Source organism: Scyliorhinus torazame, chromosome 4 (assembly GCF_047496885.1).
Source record: "Scyliorhinus torazame isolate Kashiwa2021f chromosome 4, sScyTor2.1, whole genome shotgun sequence".
NCBI classification, from domain to species: Eukaryota; Metazoa; Chordata; class Chondrichthyes; order Carcharhiniformes; family Scyliorhinidae; genus Scyliorhinus; species Scyliorhinus torazame.
The window spans coordinates 311,775,756-311,792,350 of record NC_092710.1 but is presented as its reverse complement, the minus strand read 5'-3'; the positions used below and the strand labels follow the sequence as shown (position 1 = coordinate 311,792,350).

The window sequence follows — 16,595 nt, the reverse complement described above, 5'->3', positions numbered from 1 at the left end:
GATGGCGGGTTTCTAAAGAGGTGCAGGTAGGTCTCACAGTTGCTGGCGAGTTTCCAGTCCTGGTATCATGTTGTGTTGGGTGTTCCGATACACAAACAAACCAACACGGTTGTAGATGGTACAACTGTTTTATTATTCTGTACAATAATAACTATTAACTTCTGGCTGTGATTCGTACTTCACCAGCTAACCTGTGGACCCAGCCCTAGCACTGTCTTAGTGAGGCACTCAGCACATGGTGCATGTCTGAGTGGCACGCTGTGAGCTGTGCTCTGAGCTATCTCCTGGTAGAATGAGCGGGAACTGTGGTGTCCCCTGTTTTATAGTGCGTGTGCTCTCCCTGGTGATTGGCTGCGATGTTGTGTGTGTGTGTGTGTGTGTTGGTTGGTCCAACTACCTGTCCATCGTGTGTGTGTGTGATTGCACCATGATATGTTAATGTGGATATCATGACAACAGCCATGTGTGTATATTATTGCAGGGGGGCGAAGTACGCAGCCTTGCGGACTAGCATGGAGGAGGTTTCGTTGTTTTTCCTGTGGTCTATGGCTGAGGATCCAGTTGCAGAGGGAGGGGCCATGTCCTAGGCTTTGGAGGTTTGATATGAGCTTGGCCATATGGTGTTGAATGCAGAGCTGTAGTCCATGAAGGAGTTTGACGTAGGTGTCCTTGTTGTCGAGATGCTCCAGAGATGAGTGTAGGGCCAGGGAGATGGCGTCTGATGTGGATCCATTGTAGCGGTATGCGAATTGCAGTGGATCAAGGCATTCTGGATGTATGGAGGTGATGTGTCTTCTGACCAACCTCTCGAAGAACTTCATAATGAGTGACCGACATTGGCTCCCAGTTAAACGCTGGCTTGATTTTAAAATTCTCATCCTTATTATCAACCCTCTTGAGATATCTGCAATTATCTAATGCTGGCCTCTTGAGCCCTGATTTTAATCACTTCACCATCGGTGACCTCACCTTCTTTTGCCTGGGCCCTGAACTTCCCTTCTACATCTCAAATTCCCCTCAAAACTCACCTCTGGCCAAACTTTTAACCATCTGTCTTAAATTGCCGTATATGGTTGTCCCATTTTGTTTTACAGTGTGCCTTGGGTTGTTTTATTATATTAAAGGTGCTATATAAATTAGTCTATGCTGACATTGAGAAAAATTATATTTTCAATTTGGGGACAGTCCAAATACTTAGCTTGATGTTTCTGATCCTCTACATTTCTGGCACTAAAATTGGTCTAAAGTTTTGACTCTAATATATGTTAAATCTAGGTTCCTGGATGATGTAGGCAGTGTTGATGATACCTTATCCCAAGGATTCACATTGATTGACTTTGGTCAAAGTATAGATATGAAGTTATTCCCTCCAAATACAGTTTTTGTGGAAAATTGTAAGACATCAGGCTTCCAGTGTATCGAAATGCTGTCAGAAAAACCATGGACATTCCAGGTATGTCATTGTTTTACTTTTGAACTTCTACATAAACGCTCCTTAGCTATACCACAATTTAAGAACTGTATTTTTTTTTGTATCTATTGCTAATCTTTTGTATAATCTTGTAATAGGACAACTATATGCAGTCCCAGAAAGGAGAACAAACCTAATCTAGCCCCAGTTATCACACCATTAGTCTGCTCACAATAAGCAAAGTGATAGCAAGTGGCAGTTACCTCACGGTAACGTCCTTACGCTGGACCTTATTGAAACCTTAGTTTACACCTAGACAAAGTAGCTAAACAGCAGAGGTGAGGGTGACTGCCCTTGTCATCAATTGACCGTGTCACATCAAGGACACCTAGAAAAATTTAAGTCAATAGAAATCGGACAATTAGTTGGAGTTCTACCTAGCGGAACGGAAGGTGGATGTGGGTTGTTGGATGTCAATCATCTCCGCTCTCTCACTTCCGGGTGCGGCGATGACCAGCTGAGTCGCACGTTTCGGCAGCTCCTGGTGAAACGGACTTTTGGGCTCTTGATAGGAGCCCCAACGGCAATTTTGACGGCTAAAAACACTGTGCGGTAAACCAGAAGGGAATCCCCTCTGGATACGGATGAAAAAAGGAGGAGAAAGTGGCCGGATAGCAGTGGATCCTTTAGAACAGCGGCAAGGAAGGCAAGCAAAAACCAAGATAGCGTCGGAAGGTGGCAGTTTAACATGGGGCCCTGAACAACAAGAGTTCTTGAAATGCTGTGTGGAAGAGCTCAAAAAGGAAATGAAGAAAGAGCTGTTGGCCCCGATACCACAGGCGATCGAAGGGCTAAAGGAGGAACAAAAGACCCAGGAGCGGAAGCTTCGGGTCGTGAAGGCAAAGGCAGCCGAGAATGAGGACGACATACAGGGCCTGGTGGTGAAGACGGAGACGCATGAGGCACATCAGAAACGATGTGTGGAAAGGTTGGAGGCACTGGAGAACAACGCAAGGAGGAACAACCTGAGGATTCTTGGTCTTCCTGAAGGTGCGGAGGGAGCGGACGTCGGGGCATATGTGAGCACGATGCTGCACTCGTTAATGGGAGCGGAGGCCCCGGCGGGTCCGTTGGAGGTGGAGGGAGCATACCGAGTGATGGCGCGAGGACCGAGAGCAGGAGAAATTCCCAGAGCCATAGTGGTGAGATTCCTCCGTTTTAAGGATAGAGAAATGATCCTGAGATGGGCAAAGAAAACTCGGAGCAGTAAATGGGAGAACGCGGTGATCCGCGTTTATCAAGACTGGAGTGCGGAGGTGGCGAGAAGGAGGGCGAGCTTTAATCGGGCCAAGGCGGTGCTTCATAAAAAGAAGATAAAATTTGGAATGCTGCAACCGGCAAGACTGGGTCACATATCGAGGGAGGCACCACTACTTTGAGACGGCGGATGAAGCGTGGACTTTTATTGTGGAAGAAAAACTGGAATGAGCGGGTTATTAAAAAGAACGTTTGAACAAAGTGGTGGGGCGAATGTGGGGGGCGAAGAGGGGGGTTAAAAAGGGGGGAAAGAGTAGTTTTATGTACTAATCCTGCGATGTGGTAACTTTTCTCTCTTCCACAGGTGGTGATGGGGGGAGGAGGGGAGGTGGAGGAGATGGGGCGTTGGCCATTGGGGGCGGGGCCAAGGGAGAAGCGCGGGCTTGGTTCCCGCGCTATGATAATCATGGCGGGAATAGAGAAGCAGGAAGGAGGGGGCGTCGCACGGTGCGAGCCGAGGTCACGGGGGGAAGCCAGGTCAGCCAGAGTTTGCTGACTTCTGGGAGCAACATGGGGGGAGTAATTACGCTAGCGGGGGATCTAGTGGGAGGGGGGAATTACTGGGTTGCTGCTGCTGGGGAGAGGGGGGAGCTGGTATGGGCGGGGGGGCACCGCCTGGGGGGGGGGTAGGGGTAGGAAGCCCCCCAACCCGGCTGATGACGTGGAACGTGAGAGGGCTGAACGGGCCGATAAAGAGGGCACAGGTACTCGCACACCTTAAGAAACTTAAGGCAGATGTGGTTATGTTACAGGAAACGCACCTGAAACTGATAGACCAGGTTAGGCTACGCAAAGGATGGGTGGGGCAGGTGTTCCATTCTGGGCTAGATGCGAAAAACAGGGGGGTGGCTATATTGGTGGGGAAGCGGGTAATGTTCGAGGCAAAGACTATAGTGGCGGATAACGGGGGCAGATACGTGATGGTGAGTGGCAAACTACAGGGGGAGACGGTGGTTTTGGTAAACGTATATGCCCCGAACTGGGATGATGCCAATTTTATAAGGCGGATGCTAGGACGCATTCCGGACCTAGAGCTGGGAAAGCTGATAATGGGGGGAGATTTTAATACGGTGTTGGAACCAGGGCTGGATAGGTCGAAGTCCAGGACTGGAAGGAGGCCGGCAGCAGCCAAGGTACTTAAAGATTTTATGGAGCAGATGGGAGGTGTAGACCCGTGGAGATTTAGCAGACCTAGGAGTAAGGAGTTCTCGTTTTTCTCCTATGTCCATAAAGTCTACTCGCGAATAGACTTTTTTTGTGCTGGGAAGGGCGTTGATCCCGAAGGTGAGGGGAACGGAGTATACGGCTATAGCCATTTCGGATCACGCTCCACACTGGGTAGACTTGGAGATAGGGGAGGAAACAGGAGGGCCCCCACCCTGGAGAATGAACATGGGACTAATGGCAGATGAGGGGTGTGTCTAAGGGTGAGGGGGTGCATTGAAAAGTACTTGGAACTCAATGATAATGGGGAGGTCCAGGTGGGAGTGGTCTGGGAGGCGGTGGTTAGAGGGGAGCTGATATCAATAAGGGCACATAAAGGGAAGCAGGAGAGTAAGGAACGGGAGCGGTTGCTGCAAGACCTTTTGAGGGTGGACAGACAATATGCGGAAGCACCGGAGGAGGGACTGTACAGGGAAAGGCAAAGGCTACATGTAGAATTTGACTTGCTGACTACGGGCACTGCAGAGGCACAATGGAGGAAGGCACAGGGTGTACAGTACGAATATGGGGAGAAGGCGAGCAGGTTGCTGGCACACCAATTGAGGAAAAGGGGAGCAGCGAGGGAAATAGGGGGAGTGAGGGATGAGGAAGGAGAGATGGAGCGGGGAGCGGAGAGAGTGAATGGAGTGTTCAAGACATTTTATAAAAAATTATATGAAGCACAACCCCCGGATGGGAGGGAGAGAATGATGGGCTTTTTGGATCGGCTGGAATTTCCCAAGGTGGAAGAGCAGGAAAGGGTGGGACTGGGAGCACAGATCGAGGTAGAAGAAGTGGTGAAAGGAATTAGGAGCATGCAGGCGGGAAAGGCCCCGGGACCGGATGGATTCCCAGTCGAATTCTATAGAAAATATGTGGACTTGCTCGCCCCGGTATTGACGAGGACCTTTAATGAGGCAAAGGAAAGGGGACAACTGCCCCCGACTATGTCTGAAGCAACGAGATCGCTTCTCTTAAAGAAGGAAAAGGACCCGCTACAATGCGGGTCCTATAGACCTATTTCCCTCCTAAATGTCGATGCCAAGATCCTGGCCAAGGTAATGGCAATTACCAGGACCAAACTGGGTTTGTGAAGGGGAGACAACTGAACACGAATATACGGAGGCTGTTAGGGGTAATGATGATGGCCCCACCAGAGGGGGAAACGGAGATAGTAGTGGCGATGGATGCCGAGAAAGCATTTGATAGAGTGGAGTGGGATTATTTGTGGGAGGTGTTGAGGAGATTTGGTTTTGGAGAGGGGTATGTTAGATGGGTGCAGCTGTTGTATAGGGCCCCGATGGCGAGCGTGGTCACGAATGGACTGGGATCTGCATATTTTCGGCTCCATAGAGGGACAAGGCAGGGATGCCCTCTGTCCCCGTTATTGTTTGCACTGGCGATTGAGCCCCTGGCGATAGCATGGAGGGGTTCCAAGAAGTGGAGGGGAGTACTTAGAGGAGGAGAAGAACACCGGGTATCTTTGTATGCGGACGATTTGCTACTATACGTGGCAGACCCAGCGGAGGGGATGCCAGAAATAATGCGGATACTTGGGGAGTTTGGGGATTTTTCAGGGTATAAATTGAACATGGGGAAAAGTGAGTTGTTTGTGGTGCATCCAGGGGAGCAGAGTAGAGAAATAGAGGACCTACCGTTGAGGAAGGTAACAAGGGACTTTCGTTACCTGGGGATCCAGATAGCCAAGAATTGGGGCACATTGCATAGGTTAAATTTAACGCGGTTGGTGGAACAAATGGAGGAGGATTTCAAGAGATGGGATATGGTATCCCTGTCACTGGCAGGGAGGGTTCAGGCGGTTAAGATGGTGGTCCTCCCGAGATTCCTCTTTGTGTTTCAGTGCCTCCCGGTGGTGATCACGAAGGCTTTTGTTAAAAGGATTGAAAAGAGCATCATGGGTTTTGTGTGGGCCGGGAAGACCCCGAGAGTGAGGAAGGGATTCTTACAGCGTAGCAGGGATAGGGGGGGGGCTGGCACTACCGAGCCTAAGTGAGTATTATTGGCCGCTAATATTTCAATGGTGAGTAAGTGGATGGAGAGGAGGAGGGAGCGGCGTGGAAGAGATTAGAGAGGGCGTCCTGTAGGGGGACTAGCCTACAGGCTATGGTGACAGCCCCATTGCCGTTCTCACCGAGGAACTCCACCACAAGCCCGGTGGTGGTGGCTACACTGAAGATTTGGGGACAGTGGAGACGGCATAGGGGAAAGACTGGAGCCTTGGGGGGGTCCCCGATAAGAAACAACCATAGGTTTGCCCCGGGGGGAATGGATGGGGGATATGGAATGTGGCAAAGAGCAGGAATAACGCAACTGAAAGATCTGTTTGTGGATGGGAAGTTCGCGAGTCTGGGAGTGCTGACCGAGAAATATGGGTTGCCCCAAGGGAATGCATTCAGGTATATGCAACTGAGGGCGTTTGCGAGGCAACAGATGAGGGAATTCCCGCAGCTCCCGACACAAGAGGTGCAGGATAGAGTGATCTCAAAGACATGGGTGGGGGATGGTAAGGTGTCAGATATATATAGGGAAATGAGGGAGGAAGGGGAGACTATGGTAGATGAACTAAAAGGGAAATGGGAAGAAGAGCTGGGGGACGAGATCGAGGAGGGGCTGTGGGCAGATGCCCTAAGCAGGGTAAACTCGTCGTCCTCGTGTGCCAGGCTAAGCCTGATTCAGTTTAAGGTATTACACAGGGCGCATATGACTGGAGCACGGCTCAGTAAATTTTTTGGGGTGGAGGATAGGTGTGCGAGGTGCTCGAGAAGCCCAGCGAATCATACCCATATGTTTTGGTCATGCCCGGCACTACAGGGGTTTTGGATGGGGGTGACAAAGGTGCTTTCAAAAGTAGTGGGGGTCCGGGTCGAACCAAGCTGGGGGTTGGCTATATTTGGGGTTGCACAAGAGCCGTGAGTGCAGGAGGCGAGAGAGGCCGATGTTTTGGCCTTTGCGTCCCTAGTAGCCCGGCGCAGGATATTGTTAATGTGGAAAGAAGCCAAGCCCCCGGGGGTGGAGACCTGGATAAATGACATGGCAGGGTTTATAAAGCTAGAGCGGATTAAGTTCGTTCTAAGGGGGTCGGCTCAAGGGTTCACCAGGCGGTGGCAACCGTTCGTCGAATACCTCGCAGAAAGATAGATGGAATGGAAAAAAGAAGGCAGCAGCAGCAGCCCAGGATCGGGGGGGGGGGGGGAGGAGGAGGAACCAGAAGGACTCTCAGGGTTGTTAATATATACTGTATAATATGTATAGGTCGTTGCTACAGATAATTATATATTGGACTGTTAAATTATATTTTTGGAGAGTGTTACTTGTGATAAGGCAGTTGCCAATTAGGGTTAGTTTTCATTTTTGTTATTTATTATTTATTCATTTTTTGTTTATAAAATAGGTCATTGTTATTTGTGTTGTTATAATATTGTGTAAAGGATGCACAATGTACTGTGTTGGTTGACCAAAAATTTTCAATAAAATATTTATATAAAAAAAAAAATCATCTCCGCTCTTCAACAGCACAGCAGGAGATCGTCAGGAGTTGCCTATCTACAGCTGTCTCAATGCATGGTAGCACAGTGGTTAGCACTGTTGCTTCACATCTCCAGGGTTCCAAGTTCAAATCCCGCTTAGGTGACTGTCTATTCGGAGTCTGCACATGTCTGCGTGGGTTTCCTTCCATAAATCACGAAAGATGTGCTGTTGGGTCATTTGGACATTCTGAATTCTCCGTGTACCCGAACCCAGGTACCGGAATGTGGTGACTAGGGGATTTTCACAGTAACTTCATTGAAATGAAAATCGCTTATTGTCACAAGTAGGCTTCAAATGAAGTTACTGTGAAAAGCCCTTAGTCGCCACATTCCGGCGCCTGTTTGGGGAGGCTGTTACGGGAATTGAACCGTGCTGCTGGTCTGCCTTGGTCTGCTTTCAAAGCCAGCGATTTAGCCATGTGCTAAACAGCCCTAGTATTAATGTAAGCCTACTTGTGACAATAAAGATTATTATTATAAGAGCAGCAAACATGCATGACTCATACTGTATCCAAATCTTGCTAAATGCAGCCAACATTTGGGTTTGGACAGGTAAGTGGCAAGTAACGTAGAATATTACAGCGCAGCACAGGACCTTTGGCCCTCGATGTTGCGCCGACCTGTGAAACCACTCGAAAGCCCATCTACACTATTCCCTTATCGTCCATATGTCTATCCAATGACCATTTGAATGCCCTTAGTGTTGGCGACTCCACTACTGTTGCAGGCAGGGCATTCCACGCCCTTACTACTCTCAGTAAAGAACCTACCTCTGACATCTGTCCTATATCTATCTCCCCTCAATTTAAAGCTATGTCCCCTCGTGCTAGACATCACCATCCGAGGAAAAAGGGTCTCACTGTCCACCCTATCTAATCCTCTGATCATCTTGTATGCCTCAATTAAGTCACCTCTTAACCTTCTTCTCTCTAACGAAAACAGTTTCAAGTCCCTCAGCCTTCCCTCATAAGATCTTCCCTCCGTACCAGGCAACATTCTGGTAAATCTGCACCCTTTCCAACGCTTCCACATCCTTCCTATAATGCGGCGACCAGAATTGCACGCAATATTCCAAATGCAGCCGCACCAGAGTTTTGTACAGCTGCAACATGACCTCATGGCTCCGAAACTCAATCCCTCTACCAATAAAAGCTAACATACCGTACGCCTTCTTAACAACCCTCTCAAACTGGGTGGCAACTTTCAGGGATCTATGTACATGGACACCGAGATCTCTCTGCTCATCCACACTGCCAAGAATCTTACCATTAGCCCAGTACTCTGTCTTCCTGTTATTCCTTCCAAAATGAATCACCTCACACTTTTCTGCATTAAACTCCATTTGCCACCTCTCAGCCCAGCTCTGCAGCTTATCTATGTCCCTCTGTAACTTGTAACATCCTTCCGCACTGTTCACAACTCCACCGACTTTCGTGTCATCTGCAAATTTACTGACGCATCATTCTACACCCTCCTCCAGGTCATTTATAAAAATGACAAACAGCAGTGGCCAAGCAATGACAGTCTTCAATACAAGTGTAACCATCCTGATGGATCCCCTACAATCAACATCTTGGGGGTTACCATTAACCAAAAACACAAGGTCAGAGGCTGGGCATTCTATGGTGAGCAACTTGCCTCCTGACTCACCAAAGCCTGTCCACCCGGTAAGGTACAAGTCAGACATACCCTGGAATGTTTTCCTCTTGCCTGGATGAATGCAGCTTCAGCAATACTCAAGCTTGATACCATCTAGGACAAAGTATCCAGCTCGATCAGCATCAGCACCACCTCCACCACTGGTGCACACAGTGACAACAGAATGTACCACTGACAAAAAGTGCCACAGCAATTCTTAAGGGTTCTGCAGTAGCATTTTACAGTTCCGTGACCTTAACAGCCTAGAAAGGCAAGGATAGCAAATGCCTGGGAAAGTCACCACCCGCAAGTTTCCCTTCCAAGTTACATACCGTCCTGACTTGGAGCTATATAGTTGTTCCTTCAATGCCACTGGGTCTAAGTCCTGGAACTTCCTTTTGTCTTGAGGGTTCATATGGGCTGAGAAATGATACCACCTAATGTGATGTAAAGAGACACATGATCTGAGACTAGAGTGAGTTGTGGACTGGAGAAAGAGCTGGGTAGAAGCAAGCACGGAGTTATCCAAAAGTTTGGGAAATACCCAATTATAGTTGTATTACTAATAAACACAATGTTCAAAGACAGTGTCTTTGAGCCTCAATGAATGGACATGCAACATCTATCAACACTAAGTGAACATGAACAACAGCCATTCAAAGTAGCAACTTACCCCCACCTTCTGAAAGGCAATTAGGAACGCAATAAATGCTGGTCTGCCAGAACACTTATTTCAAGACTGAATCAAAAACAAGTACTTTGCCATGACTTTTACCCTATTATTTGCTTCTTTAATTGACCAAGCTTTTCTTATGTTTCATTTATTTACTAAATCAATCAGGAAATTATGCAAAGCATGTCTGAAGCACCCAAAATATTATTTTGAAGCTAACATGCATGCTTCTTTGTGACTTTAGACAGACTACTTTGGAATTGCTGCCACGGTTCACTGCCTACTCTTTGGCACTTACCTGAAATTAAAGAAAGAACAGGGTGTCTGGAAGGTCAATGCAACTTTTCAAAGGTCAGTTTTGTATTCCCAACCAATCTTGAATTGTCACCCTAACCAGATGTGACATTATATCATGTATCTCTGAACTATGGCCAGGTTGGTGAACTATTTTCTTTTTGTTTCAGAGGTCATCATGCAGATATGTGGAATCATTTCTTTAGTACCTTGTTATATATTCCCAACTGCCAGACTCTACCATCACTTCGAGATCTACGGGAAAAGCTGGTGTCGCTCTTTAAGGAACAATACATAAAGAAACTGAAATCACTTCGGCGGCGGTTAATGTCACTTTTACTTGGAAAATAAACCTTCACAAAGAATCTAAACTGAATGACATTAAGGGCTCATGGAATCTAGATTAAAGCTTTTGCATCAATTTTGGTCCCAAGTTGTGCTTTTACTCATCCCAGTGCATGTAGCATTTTTCTAGTTGTTTGGAACTAAACTGCCTCAATCTACATGTGAAAGATTTGGACTAGTAAGTGGAGTTTATCACAAACAGCAGTGATTTTAACCCCGTGGCTAGATGGCATTTTTTCCTGTCAAATTTATGCGTTTTTAAAAAATATATATAATTATTAAGAATTTTAACACAATTTTTCACCCTTACAAACGACCCCCCCCCCCCCCCGGTAACAAAAAGTAAGAAAGCGCACATGATAGCAAGACATGAACATGGTAAATCGATATGATACAGAGCTTTGTACATTGGATTCCTCTCGTACATGTCAGTTTTCCAGATCCTTCATGTATTTTCTTGCTCAAATACCCACTAAACAAGCCCCCCCCCCCCCCCCCCCCCCCCCCCCCCCCCCCCGCGGGTTGCTGCTGCTGCTGACCGACCTTCATTTAACGCTCCGCGAGATAGTCTAGGGACGGTTGCCACCGCCAGTAGAACCCCTGCGCAGACCCTCTCAAGACAAACTTTATCCTCTCCAATTTGATAAACAATGCCGTATCAATTATCCAGGCCTCCACGCTGGGGGGGGCTTCGCCTCCTTCCACATTAGCAAGATCCTTCGCCGGGTTACTAGGGACGCAAAGGCCAGAATGCCGGCCTCTTTCGCCTCCTGCACTCCCGACTCGTCCACTACTCCAAATAGTGCTAGCCCCCAGCTTGACTTGACCCAGACTTTCACCACCTTAGATACTGTTCCTGCCAGTCCCCTCCAGTGCCGGGCATGACCAAAACATATGGACATGGTTTGCCGGACTTCCTGAGCACCTCCCACATCTGTCCTCTACCCCGAAGAACTTACTCAGCCTCGCCCCCGTCATGTGTGCTCTATCAACCACCTTAAATTGTATCAGGCTAAGCCTGGCACACGAAGAAGAGGAATTAACCCTACTTAGGGCATCAGCCCATAGCCCCTCCTCAATCTCCTCCCCCAACTCCTCCTCCCATTTACCCTTCAGCTCCTCTACCAACGCCTCCCCCCTCTTCTTTCATCTCCTGGTATATCGCCGACACCTTGCCCTCTCCGACCCATACACCCGAGATCACCCTGTCTTGAATCTCCTGTGCCGGGAGCAACGGGAATTCCCTCACCTGCTGCCTCACAAACGCCCTCACCTGCATGTATCTGAAAGCATTTCCCGGGGGTAGCCCAAACTTCTCCAGTGCCCCATGGCTCGCAAACGTCCCATCAATGAACAGGTCCCCCATTCTTCTAATCCCTGCTCGATGCCAGCTCTGAAACCCCCCATCCATCCTCCCTGGGACAAAACGATGGTTGCCCCTGATCGGGACCACACCGAGGCTCCTATTGCACCCCTGTGCCGTCTCCACTGGCCCCAGATCTTAAGCATTGCCGCCACCACCGGACTCGGTGTACCTTGTCGGCGAGAGCGGCAGCGGTGCCGTCACCAGCGCCCCCAGGCTCGTTTTCTTGCAAGACGCCATCTCCAACCTCTTCCACGCCGCCCCCTCTCCCTCCATCACCCACTTATGGATCATCGCCACATTTGTAGCCCAGTAGTAGCCACTCAGATTCAGCAGCGCCAACCCTCCTCGGTCCCTACTGCGCTCCAGAAACCCTCCAATTACCCTCGGGGTCTTATTCGCCCACACAAAACCCATAATACTCCTGCCTACCCTCTTAAAAAAGGCCTTGGTGATTACAATTGGAAGGCACTGGAACAAAAAAAGAAACCTCGGGAGGACCACCATTTTGACCGACTGCACTCTACCCGCTAGCGAGAGCGGCAACATGTCCCATCGTTTGAAGTCCTCCTCCATCTGCTCCACCAGCCTCGTCAGGTTACGTTTATGTAGGGCCCCCAGGTACCAAAAGCTCCTTTCCGCCCTCCTCAGCGGTAGATCGTCTATCCCCCTTTCCTGGTCTCCTGACTGTACTACAAAAAGCTCACTCTTCCCTACATTAAGCTTATAGCCCGAAAAATCCCCAAACTCCCTTACAGTCTGCATGACCTCCACCATCCCCGCCACTGGATCCGCCACGTACAGCAACAGGTCATCTGCATAAAGCGACACTCTATGTTTCTCTCCCCCCTCGGACCACCCCCCCTCCATTTCCTAGACTCCCTCAATGACATGGCCAAGGGTTCAATTGCTAATGCAAATAACAAGGGGGACAGGGGGCACCCCTGCCTCGTCCCACGATACAGCCGGAAATACTCCGACCTCCGCCGATTATGAACCACACTCGCCACCGGGGCTCTGTATAGGGGCTTAACCCAACTAATAAACCCTCCCCCGAACCCAAACCTACGTAGCACTTCCCAGAGGTACTCCCACTCAACTCGGTCAAAGGCCTTCTCCGTGTCCATAGCCGCCACTATCTCCGCCTCTCCCTCCACCGATGGCATCATTATTACGTTTAAGAGCCGCCGCACATCGGTGTTGAGCTGCCTACCCTTTACAAATCCTGTCTGGTCCTCATGAATCACCCCCGGGACACAGTCCTCGATCCTCGTAGCCAGCACTTTTGCAAGCATCTTAGCATCCACGTTGAGGATCCACATTGCAGTGGGTCCTTGTCCCGCTTCAGGATCAAAGAGATCGTCGCCCCGACATTGTCGGGGGCAGGGTCCCTCCCACCCTTGCCTCATTAAAAGTCCTCACTAACAACGGGGCCAGCAGGTCTACGTACTTCCTCGAGAACTCAACCGGGAACCCGTCTGGTCCCGGGGCCTTCCCTGCCCGCATACTCCCCAGACCTGTGATCAGCTCCTCCAACCCAATTGGTGCCCCCAAACCAGCCACCTGCTCCTCCACCCTCGGGAACCTCAGTTTGTCCAAGAATCGTCGCATCCCCTCTTCCCCCGCTGGGGGCTGGGATCTGTACAGCTCCTCATAGAAGGCCTTCAATGCCTCATTTACTTTTGTCGCACTCCGCACCGCACCCAGTGCGGGGCGTGATCTGAAATGGCTATGGCCGAGTACTCCGTTCCCTCCACTTTCGGGATCAGCGCCCTGCCCAGAACAAAATAATCTATCTGCGAGTAGGCTTTGTGCACGTGGGAGAAAAAAGAAAATTCCCTGGCCTGCAGCCTGGCAAACCTCCATGGGTCCACTTCCCCCCCATCTGATCCATAAACCCTCTAAGCACCTTGACCGCAGCCGGTCTCTTTCCGGTCCTAGATCTGGAGCGATCCAGTGCTGGGTCCAACGCCGTATTAAAATCCCCACCCACAGGGATTGTACAGGGAAAGGCAAAGGCTGCATGTGGAATTTGACTTTCTGACTACAGGCACTGCAGAGGCACAATGGAGGAAGGCACAGGGTGTACGGTATGAATATGGGGAGAAGGCGAGCAGGTTGCTGGCACACCAATTGAGGAAAAGGGGAGCAGTGAGGGAAATAGGGGGAGTGAGGGACGAGGAAGGAGAGATGGAGCGGGGAGCGGAGAGAGTGAATGAAGTGTTCAAGACATTTTATAAAAAATTATATGAAGCTCAACCCCCGGATGGGAGGGAGAGAATGATGGACTTTTTGGATCGGCTGGAAATTCCCAAGGTGAAAGAGCAGGAAAGGGTGGGACTGGGAGCACAGATCGAGGTAGAAGAAGTGGTGAAAGGAATTAGGAGCATGCAGACGGGAAAGGCCCCGGGACCGGACGGATTCCCAGTCGAATTTTACAGAAAATATTTGGACTTGCTCGCCCCGGTACTGACGAGGACCTTTAATGAGGCAAAGGAAAGGGGACAGCTGCCCCCGACTATGTCTGAAGCAACGATATCGCTTCTCTTAAAGAAGGAAAAGGACCCGCTACAATGCGGGTCCTACAGACCAATTTCCCTCCTAAATGTGGATGCCAAGGTCCTGGCCAAGGTAATGGCAATGAGAATAGAGGAATGTGTCCCGGGGGTGGTTCACGAGGACCAAACCGGGTTTGTGAAGGGGAGACAGCTGAACACGAATATACGGAGGCTGTTAGGGGTAATGATGATGGCCCCACCAGAGGGTGAAACAGAGATAGTAGTGGCGATGGATGCCGAGAAAGCATTTGATAGAGTGGAATGGGATTATTTGTGGGAGGTGTTGAGGAGATTTGGTTTTGGAGAGGGGTATGTTAGATGGGTGCAGCTATTGTATAGGGCCCCAGTGGCGAGTGTGGTCACGAATGGACGGGGATCGGCATATTTTCGGCTCCATAGAGGGACAAGGCAGGGATGCCCTCTGTCCCCATTACTGTTTGCACTGGCGATTGAGCCCCTGGCGATAGCGCTGAGGGGTTCCAAGAAGTGGAGGGGAGTACTTAGGGGAGGAGAAGAACACCGGGTATCTTTGTATGCGGACGATTTGCTACTATATGTGGCGGATCCGGCGGAGGGGATGCCAGAAATAATGCGGATACTTGGGGAGTTTGGGGATTTTTCAGGGTATAAATTGAACATGGGGAAGAGTGAGCTGTTTGTGGTGCATCCTGGGGAGCAGAGTAGAGAAATAGAGGACCTACCGTTGAGGAAGGTAACAAGAGACTTTCGTTACCTGGGGATCCAGATAGCTAAGAATTGGGGCACATTGCATAGGTTAAATTTAACGCGGTTGATGGAACAGATGGAGGAAGATTTCAAGAGATGGGATATGGTAGCCCTGTCAATGGCAGGGAGGGTGCAGGCGGTTAAGATGGTGGTCCTCCCGAGATTCCTCTTTGTGTTTCAGTGCCTCCCGGTGGTGATCACGAAGGCTTTTTTTAAAAGGATTGAAAAGAGCATCATGGGTTTTGTTTGGGCCGGGAAGACCCCGAGAGTGAGGAAGGGATTCTTACAGCGTAGCAGGGATAGGGGGGGGCTGGCACTACCGAGCCTAAGTGAGTACTATTGGGCCGCTAATATTTCAATGGTGAGTAAGTGGATGGGAGAGGAGGAGGGAGCGGCGTGGAAGAGATTAGAGAGGGCGTCCTGTAGGGGGACTAGCCGACAGGCTATGGTGACAGCCCCATTGCCGTTCTCACCGAGGAACTACACCACAAGCCCGGTGGTGGTAGCTACACTGAAGATTTGGGGACAGTGGAGACGGCATAGGGGAAAGACTGGAGCTTTGGGGGAGTCCCCGATAAGAAACAACCATAGGTTTGCCCCAGGGGGAATGGATGGGGGATATGGAATGTGGCAAAGAGCAGGAATAACGCAACTGAAAGATCTATTTGTGGATGGGAAGTTCGCGAGTCTGGGAGCGCTGACCGAGAAATATGGGTTGCCCCAAGGGAATGCATTCAGGTATATGCAACTGAGGGCTTTTGCGAGGCAACAGGTGAGGGAATTTCCGCAGCTCCCGACACAAGAGGTGCAGGACAGAGTGATCTCAAAGACATGGGTGGGGGATGGTAAGGTGTCAGATATATATAGGGAAATGAGGGACGAAGGGGAGACTATAGTAGATGAACTAAAAGGGAAATGGGAAGAAGAGCTGGGGGAGGAGATCGAGGAGGGGCTGTGGGCGGATGCCCTAAGTAGGGTAAACTCGTCGTCCTCGTGTGCCAGGCTAAGCCTGATTCAGTTTAAGGTATTACACAGGGCGCATATGACTGGAGCGCGGCTCAGTAAATTTTTTGGGGTGGAGGATAGGTGTGCGAGGTGCTCGAGAAGCCCAGCGAATCATACCCATATGTTTTGGTCATGCCCGGCACTACGGGGGCTTTGGATGGGGGTGACAAAGGTGCTTTCAAAAGTAGTGGGGGTCCGGGTCGAACCAAGCTGGGGGTTGGCTATATTTGGGGTTGCACAAGAGCCGGGAGTGCAGGAGGCGAGAGAGGCCGATGTTTTGGCCTTTGCGTCCCTAGCAGGATATTGCTAATGTGGAAGGAAGCCAAGCCCCCGGGGGTGGAGACCTGGATAAATGACATGGCGGGGTTTATAAAGCTAGAGCGGATTAAGTTCGTCCTAAGGGGGTCGGCTCAAGGGTTCACCAGGCGGTGGCAACCGTTCGTCGAATACCTTGCGGATAGATAGATGGAAGGGGAAAAAGAAGGCAGCAGCAGCAGCCCAGGATTTGGGGGGG

The 16,595-nt window shown here is 49.9% G+C and overlaps 1 protein-coding gene across 6 annotated transcripts in view; it reads left to right on the top strand.

The window, feature by feature from the left end:
- Positions 1-10,505, top strand: part of bub1 (BUB1 mitotic checkpoint serine/threonine kinase) — a 128,808-nt gene extending 118,303 nt beyond the window's left edge. For all 6 annotated transcript variants that reach the window (XM_072500068.1, XM_072500071.1, XM_072500069.1 and 3 more), the window contains 3 exons: positions 1,276-1,453; positions 10,035-10,141; positions 10,255-10,505. In XM_072500068.1, coding sequence (XP_072356169.1) covers positions 1,276-1,453; positions 10,035-10,141; positions 10,255-10,435 — 466 coding nt within the window. In that variant the 3' untranslated portion in view covers positions 10,436-10,505. The remainder of the gene's footprint in view (positions 1-1,275; positions 1,454-10,034; positions 10,142-10,254) is intronic.
- Positions 10,506-16,595: the final 6,090 nt, after the last annotated feature.